The 21,907-nt window shown below is 38.1% G+C and overlaps 2 protein-coding genes and 1 pseudogene across 2 annotated transcripts; all 3 read right to left on the minus strand.

Moving 5' to 3' along the window:
- Positions 1-1,145: 1,145 nt before the first annotated feature.
- Positions 1,146-2,072, minus strand: LOC132534036 (olfactory receptor 4C15-like; annotated as a pseudogene).
- Positions 2,073-8,034: 5,962 nt separating this feature from the next.
- On the minus strand, positions 8,035-8,970 carry LOC132533695 (olfactory receptor 4C15-like). The gene has a single exon (XM_060175760.1). It carries the CDS (start codon positions 8,968-8,970, stop codon positions 8,035-8,037), a length of 936 nt encoding a protein of 311 aa, XP_060031743.1.
- Positions 8,971-20,424: 11,454 nt separating this feature from the next.
- Positions 20,425-21,360, minus strand: LOC103109966 (olfactory receptor 4C15-like). The gene has a single exon (XM_007519109.2). The coding sequence runs from the start codon at positions 21,358-21,360 to the stop codon at positions 20,425-20,427; it is 936 nt and encodes a 311-aa protein (XP_007519171.2).
- Positions 21,361-21,907: the final 547 nt, after the last annotated feature.

A 21,907-nucleotide genomic window follows, 5' to 3' on the forward strand; every position in this document is an offset into this window, starting at 1 on the left:
ATATGTATACAAGTGACAGATATATGCAGTTAGCCCATGTAAGTACTTAGTTTTCTAACACCCAAATCAACAATTCAACATCTTTCCTGCAAAGACATTACATGAAATATGGCTCTCACCATGCATTAGTTTCCTTAAAATTCCACTGATAGAAGTCTATAATCCATCAATAAATGATCACATTCATGGTCTGGTTCAAATAGGAAGTTTGTTCCCAACTTTTACTTCCGCATTTTAGCGTGAGTGAAAGCATGTGTTTGGCTGACAAGTTAGAGATTAACCTCCACTGCTTCTCCTGCACTGACTTTAACATGGTCACAGGGAACAATAATGAAAAAAAAAAGTTTTCTCCTAGATTTCCAACCCAAATTTAAATGGTTTTCCTGAGAGGTCATGAATCTATAGAAGTGCCTCTCAGTTTCCCTCAGGGCATGACAATTTCCCAACAGTGTGATTTTCCAAGACACAATAAACTCTGTCTTGAGTTACTCAAGTGTTTGCGAAACTTTTTTGTCCCTAACAAATTATAGCTTTTCTCCTTCCTTCCTTCCTTCCTTCCTTCCTTCCTTCCTTCCTTCCTTCCTTCCTTCCTTCCTCTTTCCTCCCTACTTCTCCCTCACCTCCCTTCCTCCTTCCCTTCTTATAGAAAATGAAGGCAAAGATACATAGTAACAAGTACTTACTTTTTAATAAATTATCTTACTTAGTTTAGAGAGACAAAGAAATTGAGAGGGACTGGGCAAGCAGAGAAGGACAGAGTTGGAGATATCTGAGGAACCATTTCACTGCTGTGGAACCTCCCTTCAGCAGGTAGCAGCTGTGAGGTTGAACCCATGTTCACATGCATGCTTAACATGCCCACTTTCACCAGAGCACGACAGAACGCCCATATGAAGATTATTTCCTATTTTAAACATTTTCATTATTATACTCAAAGTAAAAATGAAATCACAGCAAATATGAAGCTAAAATATAAGAAGTTCTGTGTGATATAAGAGTATATTTTATTCTGAACTACATGTTAATGCTTTTTATTGAATTCTCTATCTCTAGTTAAATGGCTTATTCATATAACTATTCGGTCTAAGACGTTTTAACCTTTTTCATCCTATATATAGATTTTTTCCAAACATGAATGATTTATATTAGGAAATAACCATGAATCGGTTACATAAATTCTTCATAGAATTTAACATTTTCTTATTTCTGAATGTATAAATCAAAGGATTGAACAAAGGAGTGAGGATGGTGTAAAAAATACCTATTATTTTGTCAAAGGAGAAAGCAGTTGGAGGTCATGCATATTCAAATATACAGGGGACAAAGAACAAAACCACAACAGCAACATGAGATCCACAGGTAGAGAGGGCTTTCCTCTGCCCTTCAGTGCTATGGTTTCTCAGGGAGAATAAGATGACACCATAGGAGACCAGCAGCATTGAGAAGATTAGTATGCAGATAAACCCACTGTTGGCGACCACAAACAGACCAAAGACATGAGTATCAGTGCAGGCAAGGTCCAGTAAAGGATGTAAGTCACACATAAAATGGTCAATGATATTGGGGCCGCAGAATGGCAGCTGTAAAACAAAGAAAATCTGTATGATGGAATGCAGAAACCCTGCTGTGCAGGCTACTCCCACCAAAATAACGCAAAGTCTCAAGTTCATGATGGAAGAGTAGTGCAAGGGTTTGCAAATGGCCACGTATCTGTCATAGGCCATGGATGTGAGGATAATCAACTCCACGCCAGCAAAAAAGTGTCCAAAGAAGAGCTGGGTTATGCAGGCTCCAAATGTCATAGGATGCTTCGCATAGAGAGAATCCACAATCAGCTTGGGGGCAATGACAGTAGAGAAGCAAGCATCCAGGAAGGACAGGAATGCCAGGAAGAAGTACATGGGGGAGCCCAGTAGAGCTGGAGTGCTGATGATGGTCACCACAATCAGCAAGTTGCCCCCTACAGTGGCAATGTAGATGAGCAGAAATACAGCAAATACCAGTTTCTGAACTTGTGGATTCTGTGAAAGTCCCAGGAAGATGAACTCGATGTCAAAACTTTGATTTTGCATGATTTCTGAGGAGAAGGCAAAAGCCACCAACATAATCACATGGTTCCTGCAATTATGGGGGAAAAATTCACTTCAGATCAGTCTGTTTCACAGGTCTCAACTAGATGCTATATCCATATAAGAGCATCTGATATGATTTTGCTATTGTTGTCTTTGTGAAATTAGGATTTTACTGAAGTTGCTAGTGGTAATCAAACAAAAAGGTGGGAAAATATACTGTTAAATAATTTATCGATGATTAGGAAATGGAGCTTGCTTGTATCAGAAAGTGATAAAACTCAGAGACAGATTTTATTTCATCTGTCAACTCTGATTTCTTAGTACTGGATTTATGAAATGCATTTATCAGAATAAATCTGAAATCACATTTTGGTGCTAAAGAAAAGATTGAGATTAAATTTTGTTGCTGACTATTAGCTTGGAATGGATACTGGATAATTTGCATAACATCTTTAATTTAAAAATCTGCTTATGTACAATAGAATACATAAATTCAGCTGAGATATGATTTTAAAAGTTAACTTTTAATATTTTTATGAATATGATATCATATATGTATGCATCGAGAAAGGGAGATGGAAAGGGAGAGAAAGAGAGACAAAGAGAGAGAGAGAGCAAGAGAGAAAGAAAGAGGAGCAGTGAATGAACTAATTAAAGGTTCCATAACATCAACACTTCTCTCTGTGTGGTGGGAGCTGGGTTCAAGCACAGGTGACTTGCATATCAAAGCAGCTCACTATCCATGTAAGCTATTGAACTGACCTTGATATGTCATTTAAAATACACTTATTCATTATTTATATAGAAAGAGAACTTTGAAAAATCCTTCATCAAAATAATGACACACAGCAAGTAGGACGGTTTTTCATAGTTTTTAACCCCACAACTTGATAAAACTTCATACTAGTGAGTGTTATCATAGTTCTAAGCTTGGAAATGATAGGGCAAAAAAAAAGTATGGGCAATGTTAAGAATCATCCCATGTGAGGTCTTAATATCTCCATTTTGCCTGTGGCAAACACATGTTTAAAATTATATGGTCAAATAATAATCCACATTTGATCTGGAATTTCAACATGTCGGCTACAGTTCCACAGCCAAATACTCCCGATTGAATCAATAATAAAGAAGCATAGATTTATATTGTTTACCAAGAAACACAAGATAGAGTGGAATTTGTATTGACTCTACCAACAAGTAGCAGTGAAGCTAAAATACTAATATATATATTAATATGCAAAATCATATTAACACTTTTCCTTTCTTATGTCTATGATCACACTTCTTAATAAGCTGGGACATCAGCAGAGATGCTCAGTACCCCTTATAGCCATGAACCTTAGGCTCTGGGATAATTCTGGGACCTGTGAAGCTGGAAATTTTCTGCACTACTATGTTATTACACAGCATTTCCATCCATGTACTTTATCACAAAATTTATGATGGTGTCCATTCTGAAAATGATGTAAATTCCTATTTCAATTCTATTGTATATGCAACACTCATCTCCATGAGAAATTAGAGGTACTTTAAAATTGTGACTTACATATGAACCCTGCCTTAATAATCACATTTGCTATTTTCCAGCATAATTTTGATCTATTACTTTTTTTTCTTTTAAACAATAAAAATTTTAAAATTCTTGTGTCTAACAAAGCATTTCCCTTTAACTAAGAATTTGGTAATTACATTGTTTCTAGGCTTCAGTTCCATTTCTTTCCTCACTATACTACTGCGATATCTAAATGTCTCAGTTATAATGCTGATCACTTTTCAGGAGATTGAAACTGAGAGAGGAAGGGGAGATAGAGAGGAAAAGGAAGTGGAAGAGGAAGAGAGAAGAGAGATACCTGCAGGGGGAAAACTTCACAAGTGGTGAAGCAGGGCTGCAAGTGTCTCTCTTCTCTCCTCCTCTCTATTTACCCCTCCTCTCTCAATTTCTCTCTGTCTCTATCCAATATAAAGACATAAATAAATAAATAAATCATGAAGCCCACCATGGTTCAGTGTCTTGAAAATCCCGTCGTCAGAAGTCTATTCTCTATGGAGAAAAGTCCATTCAGTAGCTGGCCCCAAAGTGAAGGCTGTTCCCAAGTTTTCCTTCTCCATCTGAGAGTGAGGAGTAACATGTCTGGGATTTAAGGTAGAGAATATTCCCCTCTGCTTCTCCAGAGCTGTCTTCAACATGGTCACAGAGGAAAATATTATAAGAAACAAAGATCCCTCCTTTACCTCCTTGATTTTAAACTAGAATTTAAACAATATTCCTGAAAGATCTTAAGCTGAATTGCCTTTAAGTTCCCCTCAGGGCACAGAAATTTCCCAGCAGTGTGATTTGCTAAAACACAGTTAACTCTGCTTTGATTGGCTTAAGTATTTGCAAAACCTTTATGTCCCTGGCGAATTAGAACTTTCCAGTTCAGTCTTTGTTTTGTTTTTAACGTTTCTGGATTTTTTTTATCTTTAAAAAATCTTCTATTTACCTGCATTCTCTTCAGTAATAAAATACTGTATATTGGAGCTAAGATTTTTATTTTTGAAGGATTAGCATAAAACATCTATGTACTTGTAGTGTGTGAATATTGGGACATCATAAAATGATATCCTTACTCTGTTATGTGTTCATGTTACGAGTAGCTTTGAATTGTTCATTCTGCTTTTTTTAATATTTATTTATTCCGTTTCGTTGCCCTTGTTGTTTAATTGTTGTAGTTATTGTTGTTGTTACTGATGTCGTTGTTGGATAGGAAAGAGAGAAATGGAGAGAGGAAGAGAAGACAGAGAGGGAGAGAGAAAAATAGACACCTGCAGACCTGCTTCATCTCTTCTGAAGCGACTCCCCTGCAGTTGGGGAGCCAGGGGGCTCCAACTGGGATCCTTATGCCAGTCATTGTGCTTTGAGTCACATGCACTTAACCCACTGCACTACCGCGTAGCCCCCCCTTTCTTTCAATTTTTTAGTTTCTGCTCTTGAATTATGTATTTATTTAATTATTTAATTATTTTAAAAAGGAAACATTAACAAAATCATAGGATAAGAGGGGTACAACTCCACACAATTCCCACCACCAGATCTCTGTATCCCATCCTCTCCCCCTGATAGCTTTCCTATTCTTTATCCCTCTGGGAGTATGGACCCAAGGTCATTTTGGGATGCAGAAGGTTGAAGGTCTGACTTCTGTAATTGCTTCTCCATTGAACATGGGCACTGACTGGTTGATCCATACTCCCAGCCTGCCTCTCTCTTTCCCTAGTTTGGGGCTCTGGGGAAGCAGAGATCCAGGACACATTGGTGGGGTCATCTGTCCAGGGAAGTCTGGTTGGAATCAATTGCTGGCATCTGGAACCTGGTAGCTGAAAAGAGGGTTAACATACAAAGCCAAACAAATTGTTGAACAATGATGGACCTAAAGGCTGGAATAGTGCAGATGAAGTGTTGGAGGGTACTCACTGCAGATTCTTGTGTACTTTTGCTTTCAGGTATATGGATATGTGTGAACATATGCTCTATCTCACGAGACCTAGTCTATATCTAGGTTTTGGGACTTTGTTAGGAAGTGAACCACCTGGAATGGAATTAAAGAATACTATTAAAGGAAAGGTCTCACCCGAGTAATGAAGCTGAAGGAATGTCATTCCACACCTGAAGTCTCTGGACACAGTCTGAAGTGAAGCATGATGAGGTGGCACTAGTTGTGTTGATTAGGTTATGATGCAATATTATTTGATATGAATTGAGAGAAGCATGCAGGAAAGTGCACCCCACTCTAAGGTTCCAGAACTGGGGGAAATATAGGTTCTATAGTGGAAATGTGAGGTTCCTGCTATCTTAGGGTTCAAGAAGACAATAGATAGTTATTGTTATAATCACATTATTTGGTAATTGGGTAAACTTTGAAAAATCCCTTTGTTAGGATTTGCTATTTAATACCCAGCATCTTGTATATAGCTGTGTCACCAGTTGCTTCTGTTCTCCTTGGTCCAGGCTTTTGAGAGACTCAGCATATCAAAGACGCAGCCTATGTATTAAAAATACTCAGTCTGTACTTTAAAATGTTTGAGACATTCAATCAATGTTCCCCTCTCATGTGAATTAAATAGAGATTTATATGACTACAAATGAATAAGAGTGTACATAAACATCATTCCCACCACCAAAAGACTGTGTCCTGTCCAACCCATCCACCCACACTATCCCGCCGCCACAGGAAGCCAAATATGCACCCTCACTCTATCCCAGGATGTTTACTTTGGTGCCCAACTCCAGATTCAAATCTTGCTTTTAGTTTCCCTTTCTGTCCTTCTTTCTCAGCTTCTGTTGATGAGTGGGATTATCCCATATTCATCTTTATCTTTCTGACTTAGCTCACTTAACATAATTCCTTCTAACTCCATCCAAGATGTGTCAGAGAAGGTGGGTTCATGGTTCTTAATAGCTGTGTAGTATTCCATTGTGTATATATAGCACAGCTTCTCAGCCACTCATCTGTTGTTGTGCACCTGGGTTCCTTCCAGGTTTTAGCTATTACAAATTGTGCTGCTATGAACATAGCTGTACAAATATCTTTTTGTTGGTTGTTACATAGTCCTTGGGGCATATCCCTAAGAGAGGAATTACTGGATCATATGAAATGTCCATGTCTAGCTTTGTGAGAGTTTTCCAGACTGCTCTCCAGAGAGGCTGGACCAATTTACATTGCCACCAGCAATGCAAAAGGGTTCCTCTGTCCCCACAGCCTCTCCAGCATTTGTTGCTGCTGTCCCTTTTGATGTATGCCATTCTCACAGGAGTGAGGTGATATCTAATACTCTTGAATTTTAATTTGAAGAAGCTCTCATTTCCCTTCACTCCATTCAGCAATAGAGCATTGTATCTTAGGGCTGCAATATAGTCTCTTACATAATTAGAATAAATTCCCTATGTTTAAAATACTTATAAAGTATAAAAGTTAACTATTTGATAAGGTGCAGCATAAATTCTTAAGGAAATATGCACACACCTTTTTCGTATGCTTTTAGATAATGAATTAATTTCCTTGGGGTTTTATTTCTATATAAACAATCAAATGGTCAAATAGGTAAGAGGAAATTCCTACAAAAAGTAATAGCCAAAATTTCTTTCAGACATTTGTGCTAAAAAGTCAAATATTGAGCTATTAAGTTATATGTTAAGTGAATAAAACTTTAAATATAAATAACTTGAAGGAAAAACAGAACAAATAATGTAATAAATTGGAGGAAACTGATAAGAACAATATCAAGATGACTGATCAGAGTCACTCTGAAGTAGTAGAAGTTTGGTGAAGGATTTACTATTGCCATTAGGAAAGTTTCCATTGACAGATATTAAGGTTAAAGTCTGGGCAGACAGCACATGGACTAGATTTATTGTATTGCACCAGAGTAAAGGACTGGGGGGGTGTGTTTTAGTTTCTGCTGCATGATTGGGGAGGAGGACTTAGGTTTGTGGGGAACAGAGGGAAACATTTACAGAAAACTGATACATTATACACATGTAGCAACAACTGTATTTTCTGTTGACAGCACACCATCAATGTCCCAGTAAAAATTTTAAAGAAGAGTTGGGGAGATAGCATTAGAAAAAATCTTTCCAATGAACTAGACACTAAATTACATTGCATAAATGTGAATATTTTCCTTAGAAGTAGTTTAATTTTGTTTAAATGCCTAAATACCTACAATGTTTTCCTACCCTACAAAATTTCTTTTCAAAAAATGAAGAGAAGGAAACAAAGCAAAATGTATTACCTACTTAATGAATTAATTCATTTGTTTTGGATGGAGACAGAAAGAAATAGAGCGTTCTTTCTGAACTTTGCATTAATACTATTGATTCTATGCTCTTTTATCAGTTAAATGGTTTAGTCACATAAATATTTTGTCTAGGAAGTATTGATCTTTTTTATAGTACATATATATAGTTTCTCCCAGCATAAATGCTTTATGTTTCATAGGATGTAATCATGAATCGGTTACATAATTTCTTCATAGCATTTTTCATTTTCTTATTTCTGAATGTATAAATCAAAGGATTGAACAAAGGAGTGAGGATGGTGTAAAAAATACCTATTATTTTGTCAAAGGAGAAAGCAGTTGGAGGTCGTGCATATTCAAATATACAGGGGACAAAGAACAAAACCACAACAGCAACATGAGATCCACAGGTAGAGAGGGCTTTCCTCTGCCCTTCAGTGCTATGGTTTCTCAGGGAGAATAAGATGACACCATAGGAGACCAGCAGCATTGAGAAGATTAGTATACTGATAAATCCACTGTTGGCGACCACAAACAGACCAAAGACATGAGTATCAGTGCAGGCAAGGTCCAGTAAAGGATGTAAGTCACACATAAAATGGTCAATGATATTGGGGCCGCAGAATGGCAGCTGTAAAACAAAGAAAATCTGTATGATGGAATGCAGAAAGCCCCCTGCCCAGGCTACTCCAATCAGAAGACCACAGAGCCTCCAGTTCATGATGGAAGAGTAGTGCAAGGGTTTGCAAATGGCCACGTATCTGTCATAGGCCATGGATGTGAGGACAATCGCCTCCACGCCAGCAAAAAAGTGTCCAAAGAAGAGCTGGGTTATGCAGGCTCCAAATGTCATAGGATGCTTCGCATAGAGAGAATCCACAATCAGCTTGGGGGCAATGACAGTAGAGAAGCAAGCATCCAGGAAGGACAGGAATGCCAGGAAGAAGTACATGGGGGAGCCCAGTAGAGCTGGAGTGCTGATGATGGTCACCACAATCAGCAAGTTGCCCCCTACAGTGGCAATGTAGATGAGCAGAAATACAGCAAATACCAGTTTCTGAACATGTGGATTCTGTGAAAGTCCCAGGAAGATGAACTCAACGTCAAAACTTTGGTTTTGCATGATTTCTGAGGAGAAGGCAAAAGCCACCAACATGATCACATGGTTCCTGCAATTATGGGGGGAAAATTCACGTCAGATCAGTTTGTTTCACAGGTCTCAACTAGATGCTATATCCATATAAGAGCATCTGATATGATTTTGCTATTGTTGTCTTTGTGAAATTAGGATTTTACTGAAGTTGCTAGTGGTAATCAAACAAAAAGTTGGGAAAATATATTGTTAAATAGTTTATTGATGATTAGGAAATGGAGCTTGCTTGTATCAGAAAGTGATAAAACTCAGAGAGAGATTTTATTTCATCTGTCCACTCTGATTTCTTAGTACTGGATTTATGAAATGCATTTATCAGAAGAAATCTGAAATCACATTTTGGTGCTAAAGAAAAGATTGAGATTAAATTTTGTTGCTGACTATTAGCTTGGAATGGATACTGGATAATTTTCATAACATCTTTAATTTAAAAAGCTGCTTGTGTACAATAGAATACATAAATTCAGCTGAGATATTATTTTAAAAGTTAACTTTTAATATTTTTATGAATATGATATCATATGTGTATGAATCGAGAGAGGGAGATGGACAGGGAGAGAAAGAGAGACAGAGAGAGAGAGAGAACGAGAGAGAGAGAGAGCAAGAGGAACAGTAAATGAACTAATTAAAGATTCCATAGAATCAACACTTCCCTCTGTGTGGTGGGAGCTGGGTTCAAGCACAGGTGACTTGCATATCAAAGCACCTCACTATCCATGTGAGCTATTGAACTGACCTTGATATGTCATTTAAAATACACTTATTCATTATTTATATAGAAAGAGAACTTTGAAAAATCCTTTGTCAAAATAATGACACACAGCAAGTAGGACGGTTTTTCACAACTTGATAAAACTTCATACTAGTGAGTGTTGTCATAGTTCTAAGCTTGGAAATGATAGGGCAAAAAAAAAGTATGGGCAATGTTAAGAATCATCCCATGTGAGGTCTTAATATCTCCATTTTGCCTGTGGCAAACACATGTTTAAAATTATATGGTCAAATAATAATCCACATTTGATCTGGAATTTCAACATGTCGGCTACAGTTCCACAGCCAAATACTCCCGATTGAATCAATAATAAAGAAGCATAGATTTATATTGTTTACCAAGAAACACAAGATAGAGTGGAATTTGTATTGACTCTACCAACAAGTAGCAGTGAAGCTAAAATACTAATATATATATTAATATGCAAAATCATATTAACACTTTTCCTTTCTTATGTCTATGATCACACTTCTTAATAAGCTGGGACATCAGCAGAGATGCTCAGTACCCCTTATAGCCATGAACCTTAGGCTCTGGGATAATTCTGGGACCTGTGAAGCTGGAAATTTTCTGCACTACTATGTTATTACACAGCATTTCCATCCATGTACTTTATCACAAAATTTATGATGGTGTCCATTCTGAAAATGATGTAAATTCCTATTTCAATTCTATTGTATATGCAACACTCATCTCCATGAGAAATTAGAGGTACTTTAAAATTGTGACTTACATATGAACCCTGCCTTAATAATCACATTTGCTATTTTCCAGCATAATTTTGATCTATTACTTTTTTTTCTTTTAAACAATAAAAATTTTAAAATTCTTGTGTCTAACAAAGCATTTCCCTTTAACTAAGAATTTGGTAATTACATTGTTTCTAGGCTTCAGTTCCATTTCTTTCCTCACTATACTACTGCGATATCTAAATGTCTCAGTTATAATGCTGATCACTTTTCAGGAGATTGAAATTGAGAGAGGAAGGGGAGATAGAGAGGAAAAGGAAGTGGAAGAGGAAGAGAGAAGAGAGATACCTGCAGGGGGAAAACTTCACAAGTGGTGAAGCAGGGCTGCAAGTGTCTCTCTTCTCTCCTCCTCTCTACTTACCCCTCCTCTCTCAATTTCTATCCAATATAAAGACATAAATAAATAAATAAATCATGAAGCCCACCATGGTTCAGTGTCTTGAAAATCCCGTCGTCAGAAGTCTATTCTCTATGGAGAAAAGTCCATTCAGTAGCTGGCCCCAAAGTGAAGGCTGTTCCCAAGTTTTCCTTCTCCATCTGAGAGTGAGGAGTAACATGTCTGGGATTTAAGGTAAAGAATATTCCCCTCTGCTTCTCCAGAGCTGTCTTCAACATGGTCACAGAGGAAAATATTATAAGAAACAAAGATCCCTCCTTGACCTCCTTGATTTTAAGCTAGAATTTAAACAATATTCCTGAAAGAGCTTAAACTGAATTGCCTTTAAGTTCCCCTCAGGGCACAGAAATTCCCCCACAGTGTGATTTTCTAAAAATACCGTTAACTCTGCTTTGATTGGCTTAAGTATTTGCAAAATCGTTATGTCCCTGGCGAATTAGAACTTTCCAGTTCAGTCTTTGTTTTGTTTTTAACTTTTGTGGATTTTTTATCTTTAAAAAAATCTTCTATTTACCTGCATTCTCTTCAGTAATAAAATACTGTATATTGGAGCTAAGATTTTTACTTTTGAAGGATTAGGATAAAACATCTATGTTCTTGTAGCGTGTGAATACTGGGATGTCGTACAAATGATATCCTTACTCTGCTATGTGTTCATGTTACAAATAGCTTTTAATTGTTCATTCTACTTTTCTTTAAAAGATTTTATTTATTTATTAATGAGGATGTGGGGGGCGGGCAGTAGCCCACCACGTTAATAGCACAGGGCCCAGTGCTCAAAGTCTAGCATCAAGATCCTGGTTGGAACCCCTGGCTCCCCACCTGCAGTGGGTTGCTTGATAGGCAGTGAAATAGGTTTGCAGATGTCTAGCTTTCTCTCCCCTTCTCTGGCTTCCCTCCTCTCTGGATTTCTTTTTGCCCCATCCAACAACAACAGCAATGGCAACAATAACAACAAGGGCAACAACAAAGGCAACAAAAGGGGAAAAATTGCCTCCATGAGCAGTGCATTCGGTAATGCAGGCAATGAGCCCCAGGGATAACCTTGGAGGGAAGAAAAAAGAAAGTAGGAGGAGATAGAGAAAGAAGCAGACATCACTCTGTTACATGTGCTGTTGGGGAATGAACTCAGGACCTCATATTTTAAGAGTCTGATGCTTTATCGACTGTGTCACCTCCTAACCACACTCATTGTAATTTGTAATCATGTAATTTTTAACTAGGATAATTCATAAAAAAGTAGAAAGACTAAAAAGGCATGAATCATGGTCACGTGTTGAGCTGTTAGGTACTATATTCAGTGAGTGACTTATTTATTTATTTTCCATTTTATTGAGACTAATGGCTTGGGGTATGGTTGCTGACACATAGTTACAGTTTCTCATCTCCCCATGTTAATTTGATGTGAGATGTGAATTTCAAGTTGCTGATAACATAATGCCACTAATAGATGCACATGGTGCAAATAGGATTTACAGATATGTCATGATGCATATAGGATTTACAGATATGTCATGATGCAAAAGGATTTACAGATACACCATGATGCATATAGGATTTACAGATACACCATGATGCATATAGGATTTACAGATACACCATGATGCATATAGGATTTACAGATAAAACATGATGTATTTTTCTTCCAATTTAAAAAATTATTTTATTTACTTTTCATTTTAATGAGAGAGATACAGAGAAAAACAGAGAGAGAGAGAGAAAGACCAGAGTACTGCTTATCTCTGGTTTATGGTGGTGCTGGGGATTGAACCCTGAAACCTCAGAGCCTCCACCATGAGAGATTATTCAACAATCCAACATAATATTTTATCAAAGAAATAATTTTCTATAAAATAGTTCTTGCCATGGGGGCATTATATTATATTCTCAAATATTAAGTCAGAGGCCGAATGGTAGCTCACTCAGTTAACAGCTCTATGGAGTTTTCAAGAATATGATGTAAGGTGGGATCTGTAATTTTCTTTCCTACCTGAAATAAGCAAGTAAGTCATTAAAATGTATAGATTTCAACGGTTTTGAATTATGCACATTTTCATCAGTTATTTGTTGAAATCTCTATAGACTAAACTCTTATTTATACAGTTGGATTTTTATACAGTCAAAACTATCATTATTATTTTTAATTTATTTTTTATTTAAGAAAGGATACATTAACAAAATTATAGGGTATAAGGGGTACAGCTCCACACAATTCCCACCACCCAATCTCCATATCCCATCCCCTCCCCTGATAGCTTTCCCATTCTCTATCCCTCTGGGAGCATGGACCCAGGGTTGTTGTGGGTTGCAGAAGGTGGAAGGTCTGGCTTCTGTAATTGCTTCCCCACTAAACATGGATGTTGACTGGTCAGTCCATATTCCCAGTCTGCCTCTCTCTTTCCCTAGTAGGGTGGGTCTCTGGGGAAGCTGAGCTCCAGGACACCTTGGTGGGGTCTTCGGTCCAGGGAAGCCTGGCCGGCATCCTGATGACATCTGGAACCTGGTGGCTGAAAAGAGAGTTACACATACAAAGCCAAACAAATTGTTGAGCAATCATGGACCCAAAGGTTGGAATAGTGGAGAGGAAGTGTTAGGGGGGTACTCACTGCAAACTCTAGTGTACTTATGCTTTCAGGTATATATTTTGCACTTGTTTATGGGCACATGTGAACATATGCTCTCTCTCACAGAACCTGGTCTATATCTAGGATTTGGGACTTTGTTAGAAAGTGATCCACCTGGGATGGAATTAGAGAGTGCTATGAAAGGGAAAGTCTCACCTGAGTAATGAAGCTGAAGGGTTGTCATTCCATACCTGAAGTCTCGGGACACAGTCTGAGCTGAAGCATGTTGAGGTGGCAATCGTTGTGTTGATTAGGTTGCGATCGGCTGATGCAATATTATACATTATTTGATATGGATTGGGAGAGGCATGTGGGAAAGTGGGCCCTACCCTAAGGTTCCAGGACTGGGGGAAATATAGGCTCTATAGTGGAGATGTGAGGTTCCTGCTGTCTTAGGGTTCAAAAAGACAATGGATAGTTAATGTTATCATCACATTATTTGGTAATTGGGTTAACTTTGAGAAGTTCTTTTGTTAGGGTTTGCTGTATAGTACCCAGTATCTTATAAATAGCTGTTCCACTGGTTGCCTCTGATCTACTTGGTCTAGGCTTTTGAGAGAGTCCACATATCAAATACACAGCCTATATATTAAGAAGACTCAGTCTGTGTTTTAAAAACTTCGAGACATACAATTAATTTTTCCCCTCTCATATTAACTAGTGATTAATATGACTACACTTTACTAGGAGTGTACATAAACACCATTCCCACCACCAAAAGACTGTGTCCTATCCCACCCACCCATCCCCACCCCCCACCAGCCCAGGAAGACACATGTCTACCCCTCATCACAGGGTTTTTACTTTGGTGCCCTACTTTCAATTTAGTCAGATCCTGCTTTTAGTTTCCCTTTCAGGTCTTCTTTCTCAACTTCTGTTGATGAGTGGGATCATCCCATACTCATCTTTATCTTTCTTCTTCTTCTAGCATTTGCCCTTCTTCCGTAGCCAGTCAACAGCGTCAGGTTGAAAGCTGTCAGGAGCTGCTTGTTGCTGGCTTTGAAAGTGACTGGGATCCATGTGGATTCAGTCGGCTAGGAAGGATCATCAGTTTCCCCAATGAATGGGTACTCAAGGGATGCACCACGAGAAGGTCGATCCAATGCATCCCTATCTATTTATCTTTCTGACTTAGCTCACTTAACATAATTCTTTCTAGCTCTGTCCAAGATGGATCAGAGAAGGTGGGTTCATTGTTCTTGATAGCTGCATAGTATTCCATTGTGTATATATACTACAGCTTTCTCAGCCACTCATCCATTGTTGGGCACCTGGGTTACTTCCAGGTTTTAGCTATTATGAATTGTGCTGCTATGAACATAGGAGTACACACCTCTTTTTGGTTGGGTGTTATGGAGTCCTTGGGGTATAACCCCAGGAGAGAAATCACTGGATCATAAGGAAGGTCCATGTCTAGTCTTGTGAGAGTTTTCCAGACTGCTCTCCACAGAGGCTGGACCAATTTACATTCCCACCAGCAATGCAAAAGGGTTCCTCTGTCCCCACAGCCTCTCCAGCATTTGTTGCTGCTGTCCTTCTTGATGTATGCCATTCTCACAGGAGTGAGGTGGTATCTCAATGTTGTCTTAATTTGCATTTCTCTGACAATCACTGACCTAGAGCAGTTTTTCATATGTTTGTTAGCCTTTTGGATCTCCTCTGAGGTGAATGTTTTGTTCATATCCTCTGCCCATTTTTGGATGGGGTCATTTGCTTTTTTGGTGCTAAGTTTGCTGAGCTCTTTATATATTTTGGTGATTAGTTTCTTGTCTCATGTATGGCATCTAATCTATCATTTTAGCCCTTAACTTATCTTATTTCAACTGACATAAGTTTATTGTGTGTTATACTATTTTATGCCTCTTAATATTATTTTTTAAAAGATGAATAATTTATTTCATATAAATATGATACTTATTAATTTTCTGAGTAATCACCAGTTTCCCAATTAATCTTTAGCACCATTTCACCAGTTGCAATATATGTTCTAAAAACCTACTCATCACTGACTGGCAATATAATGGTGTATGGGAATATATCTGTACCTCTCTACCATCTAGATGAGGAATAGCATGACTCAAAGGTCGATATTCAATTATACTGCAGCACCACACACATTTATGTTCTAATGCCATAGAAATGTTAGTGTCAAAAGGATCAGTATGCATAGAGAATAAATTGTTTGGCCAGAGACATTTCAAAAGTGAGAAAGCAAATATATGCATTTAAATATGTGAAACTGAAGCTCCCAAGATGATTATCTGAAAACTCAATAAACTTAATCTGGTTTTCTCTCTAGTGGGAATACTTCGAAATAAATAACACTTGGATATTTACCTTAATAAAAGCAACACATCAAAATAAAATTTTCAGGAGTCGGGCGGTAGCACAGGAGGTTAAGCACAGATAGCGCGAAGCGCAAAGGCCCAAGTACAGATCCGGGCTCCAGCCCCCAGATCCCCACTTACAGGGGAGTCGCTTCACAGGCGATGAAGCAGGTCTGCAGGTGTCTATATTTCTCTTCCCCTCTCTGTCTTCCCCTCCTCTTTGTTTTATCTAACAATGATGACATCAGTAACAACAATAATAACCACAGTAATAAAAAAAAAAACAGCAAGGGCAACAAAAAGAAAAATAAAAATATAAAAAATTCAATAAAAATAAAAAAAAGTAAAATTTCAGTGTCTTTGAGGACTATTGAAAGTATTATTTGATTTCTAGACACTAAGGACATTACAGTAGCTCTGTACAGTATGTCCTTATGGAAGATGATTCTAGATTATAAGTCTTTATGTAACAGTATCACTTTGAAAGCTTTCATTTTTGCATTTTCACATGAGCTGAACAATTTCTCCCAGATCAATATAATCATAGGTTGTGTCTTTCTGGGCACAATTTCTATCCTCTGATAGAGAAAATGTTGCTAAACCAATTATTACTAGAGTGGGATGCTAAGAGACATACTCTGATTCTAGCTTCCAACTTCAAGGTCAGAGAAATATCAAATCCCAGCCACCAATTAGATTACACAATGACTTCAAAAAGAAATACTGGGCCATCAAACACTGGTGTCAGCTGACATTTAAATTTCCTGTCCTGAATCTATTTCTCCAGCTATTAAACTTCATGATGGGACAAATACCAAAGCAGATGATAATACAAACATACAAATAGTGGTCTGAGAGAAGAAAAGAAACTGAATTACAGAAGGAGTAGGAGAAAGTGCTAGTGCATGGTCATCCTGGAAATTAGAGTCAGTGGATAGGCTATGCAGGGACTTAGGTGGGTGAGGCTGAGCAGAGCATGTGCTTCCACACATAGTCAGTGACAGAGATCTCTTTTCATTTTGCCTGAGGCACTAGCGCTTGTCCCACTGCTTGAGAGTTTCAGCTTTGGGGAACATAAGCTGATTGCCAAGGGCCTCGGTGTTTCCACAACCACACTAGAATACACTAACCACCATATATATATATATATATGGAAGATTATATATATGATAAAAATTTTCCTGCATGGGGCCAGGCAGTCATCCACATGGCTAAGCATAGAGACGATACAGTCTGTGAGGACCAGGTTCAAAACCCTGGTTCCCAATAGCAGGGGAAAGCATCACCACTGGTGAAAAAGGACTTTAGGTGTCTCTCTCTTCTTCATTTCCATCTCTCAGTCTCTATCCAATAAATAAATATTTAAATATTAAAAATAAAGCTTTTGTTCTGCTTTGAGTTGAAAAGAAGAGAGGAAGGAAGGAAGGAAGGAAGGAAGGAAGGAAGGAAGGAAGGAAGGAAGGAAGGAAGGGGAAAGTAAACTTAGGTATAAGGAGCCAGCCAGCTATGGTGCACTTGGTTAATGTCACACATCACAGTGTGCAAGGACCCAAGTTCAAGCCCTTTGTCTTCACCTGCAGGGGGGAGCATCATGAGGGTGAAGCAGGGTTGCAGGTGTCTCTCTATCTCTTTCCTTCTATCTCCTTCTCCACTTTCACTTTCTCTCAGTTGCTATCCAAAAAAATATTTAAAATATATTTTAAGAAAAAGAAAACTCAGGTATGCAAAAAGTGTAGTCTAGTCTAATTGTATATACTCTGACTATAATTTTTCGAACAAAGGGATCTGAAGTTGAAAACTTGCCAATCTGTTCTCAGTGCCTTGATGCCATTAAAACCTCATCTGAGCAGACATGCTTTGAGAAAGTAGCTTAGGTTTGTAAGGAGGCCAGAGAACTCTTGAAAATTTGCTCTTTGAGGGCTCATTTTGAGAAGTCACTATGTATAGATGCTATTATAGTCAAATCAGGAGACAGAATTAAGAAAAAAAATTAGGTCTATCTGACTTGTTTAAGAGTTAATAAAACTTGGACAGGATTTACCATACTGCATGAAAGTAAAGGACTATGGGAAAAGAATGGAAGTGAGGGGTGGAGAGGACATTGTGATTCTGGTTCATGATGATGGAAAAGTAACAAAACTGGAGATGAGAGCATTCTGCAGACACCTACCATGAGGAGATGAGAAATTATACTGTTGGGGCCTTTCCATGTCCTAGGGTTCAAGAAGACAATAGATAGTTACTGTTATAATCACATTATTTGGGAATTGGGTTAACTTTGAAAAATCCCTTTGTTAAGATTTATTGTGTAATATCCAACATCACCATAATTTATGTCCTTTGACATTATTTGTATATAGCTGTGCCACCAGTTGCTTCTGTTCTCCCTGGTCGAGGCTTTTGAGAGAGTCAACATATCAAAGACTCAGCCTGTGCATTTAAAAGATTCAGTCTGTGCTTTAAAACGTTTGAGACATACAATCAATTTTTCCCTCTCATATTAATTAACTAGTGATTTATATGACTACAAATTAATAAGAGTGTACATAAACATCATTCCCACCACCAAAAGACTGTGTCCTATCCTACCCACCCACTCCCACCCCCACCCCACCCCCCGAAGCCAAATATGCACCCTCACCCTCACCCCAGGGTTTTTACTTTGGTGCCCTACTCCAGATTTAGTCAAATCTTGCTTTTAATTTCCATTTCTGTCATTCTTTCTCAGCTTCTGTTGATGAGTAGGATCATCCCATACTCATCTTTATCTTTCTGATTTAGCTCACTTAACATAATTCCTTCTAGCCCAGTCCAAGATGGGTCAGAGAAGGTGGGTTCATTGTTCCTAATATCTGCATAGTATTCCATTGTGTATATATACCACAGCTTTCTCAGCCACTCATCCGTTGTTGGGCACCTGGGTTGCTTCCAGGTTTTTGCTATTATGAATTGTGATGCTATGAACATAGCTGTACAAATATCTTTTTGGTTGGGTGTTATGGAGTCCTTGGGGTATATCCCCAAGAGAGGAATTACTGTATCATATGGAAGGTCCATATCTAGCCTTGTGAGTGTTCTTCAGACTGGTCTCCAGAGAGGCTGGACCAACTTATATTCCCACCAGCAGTGCAGAAGGGTTCCTCTGTCCCCACAGCCTCTCCAGCATTTGTTGCTGCTGTCCTTTTTGATGTATGCCATTCTCACAGGAATATCATACTCTTGACATTTTATTTGAAGAAGCTCTCATTTCTGTTCACTCCATTCAGCAATAAAGCCATTGTATCTTAGGGCTGCAACATAGTCTCTTACATAATTAGAACAAATTCCCTATGTTTAAAATACTTATAAAGTATAAAAGTTAACTATTTGATAAGGTGCAGCATAAATTCTTAAGGAAATATGCACACACCTATTTCATATGCTTTTAGACAATGAATTGCCTTGGGGTTTTCTTTTCTATAAAGACAATCAAATGGTCAAATAGGTAAGAGAAAATTCCCACAAAAAGTAATAGCCAAAATTTCTTTCAGACATTTGTGCTAAAAAGTCAAATATTGAGCTATTACGTTATATGTTAAGTGAATAAAGCTTTAAATATAAATTAACTTGAAGGAAAAACCACAAATAAGGTAATAAATTGGAGGAAACTGGTAAGAATAATTTCGAGATGACTGATCAGAGTAACTCTAAAGTAGTAAAAGTTTGGTGAAGGATTTACTATTGTTGCTAGGAAAGTTGTCATTTATAGATATTAAAGTTAAAGTCTGGGCAAACAGCATATGGACTGGATTTATTGTATTGCACCAGAGTACAGGACTGGGGGGGTGTTTTAGTTTCTGCTGCATGATTGGGGAGGAGGACTTCGGTGTGTGTGGGGAACAGAGGGAAATATTTGCAGAAAACTTGTACATGATACACATGTACCAACAACTGTATTTTCTGTTGACAGCACACCATTAATCCCTCAATAAAAATTTTTAAAAGAAAAGTTGGGGAGATAGCACTAAAAAATGTTTCAGTGGTCCAGGGGGTGGCACAGCGATAAGGCTTTGGTCTCTCAAGCATGAGATCCTGAGTTCGATCCCTGGCAGCACATGTGCCAGAGTGACGTCTAGTTCTTTCTCTCGCCTCCTATCTCCTCATGAATAAATAAATAAAATCTTACAAAAAAACAAACAATAAATAAAAATGTTTCAAATGAACTGGACACTAAATTACATTGCCTAAATGTGAGTATTTTCCTTAGAAGTAGTGTATTTTTGTTTAAATGCCTAAGCTTCCTAAGATGTTTTCCTACCCTACAAAATTTCTTTTCAAAAAAATGAAGAGAAGGAAATACATATGTAGTAATATGTATTTCCTATTTGATGAATTAATTTATTTGTTTTGGATGGAGACAGAAAGAAATAGAGAATTCTTTCTGAACTTTGCATTAATACTATTGATTCTATGCTCTGTTATCAGTTAAATGGTTTAGTCACATAAATATCTTTTCTAAGAAGTTTTGACAATATATATGTATGTATATATATAGTTTTCTCCCAGCATTAATGTTTTATGTATCATAGGATGTAAGCATGAATCGGTTACATAATTTCTTCATAGCATTTTTCATTTTCTTATTTCTAAATGTATAAATCAAAGGATTGAACAAAGGAGTGAGGATGGTGTAAAAAATACCTATTATTTTGTCAAAGGAGAAAGCAGTTGGAGGTCGTGCATATTCAAATATACAGGGGACAAAGAACAAAACCACAACAGCAATATGAGATCCACAGGTAGAGAGGGCTTTCCTCTGCCCTTCAGTGCTATGGTTTCTCAGGGAGAATAAGATGACACCATAGGAGACCAGCAGCATTGAGAAGATTAGTATATTGATAAACCCACTGTTGGCGACCACAAACAGACCAAAGACATGAGTATCAGTGCAGGCAAGGTCCAGTAAAGGATGTAAGTCACACATAAAATGATCAATGATATTGGGGCCGCAGAATGGCAGCTGTAAAACAAAGAAAATCTGTATGATGGAATGCAGAAAGCCCCCTGCCCAGGCTACTCCAATCAGAAGACCACAGAGCCTCCAGTTCATGATGGAAGAGTAGTGCAAGGGTTTGCAAATGGCCACGTATCTGTCATAGGCCATGGATGTGAGGACAATCGCCTCCACGCCAGCAAAAAAGTGTCCAAAGAAGAGCTGGGTTATGCAGGCTCCAAATGTCATAGGATGCTTCGCATAGAGAGAATCCACAATCAGCTTGGGGGCAATGACAGTAGAGAAGCAAGCATCCAGGAAGGACAGGAATGCCAGGAAGAAGTACATGGGGGAGCCCAGTAGAGCTGGAGTGCTGATGATGGTCACCACAATCAGCAAGTTGCCCCCTACAGTGGCAATGTAGATGAGCAGAAATACAGCAAATACCAGTTTCTGAACATGTGGATTCTGTGAAAGTCCCAGGAAGATGAACTCAATGTCAAAACTTTGGTTTTGCATGATTTCTGAGGAGAAGGCAAAAGCCACCAATGTGATCATGAGGAGCCTGTGATGATGAGAAAAAAAAATTCACATCAGATCAGCTTTTTTTCACAGGTCTCAACTAGATGATGCATCCATACAAGAGGATCTGATACGATTTTGCTCTTGTTTCCTTTATAAAATTGGAATCTTATTAAAAGTTGCTAGTGGTAATCAAGCAGAATGTAGTGATGATCTATTATAATACTTAGTTTGCTAACCACAGCTCCAGAAAAGGAGGTTGCTAACGTCAGCAAGTGAGAAGATTAAGAAATAAATTGTAGGAGTTGGGCAGTAGAGTAGCAGGTTAAGCGTACTATGGCGCAAAGCGCAAGGACCTGCCTAAGGATCCCGGTTCGAGCCCCCGGCTCCCCACCTGCAGAAAGGTCACTTCACAGGCGGTGAAGCAGGTCTTCAGGTGTCTGTCTTCCCCTCCTCTCTCCATTTCTCTCTGTCCCATCTAACAACAACGACATCAATAACAACAACAACAATAACTACAACAACTATGAAAAACAATAAGGGT

The sequence above is a fragment of the Erinaceus europaeus genome, chromosome 17, assembly GCF_950295315.1.
Source record: "Erinaceus europaeus chromosome 17, mEriEur2.1, whole genome shotgun sequence".
NCBI classification, from domain to species: Eukaryota; Metazoa; Chordata; class Mammalia; order Eulipotyphla; family Erinaceidae; genus Erinaceus; species Erinaceus europaeus.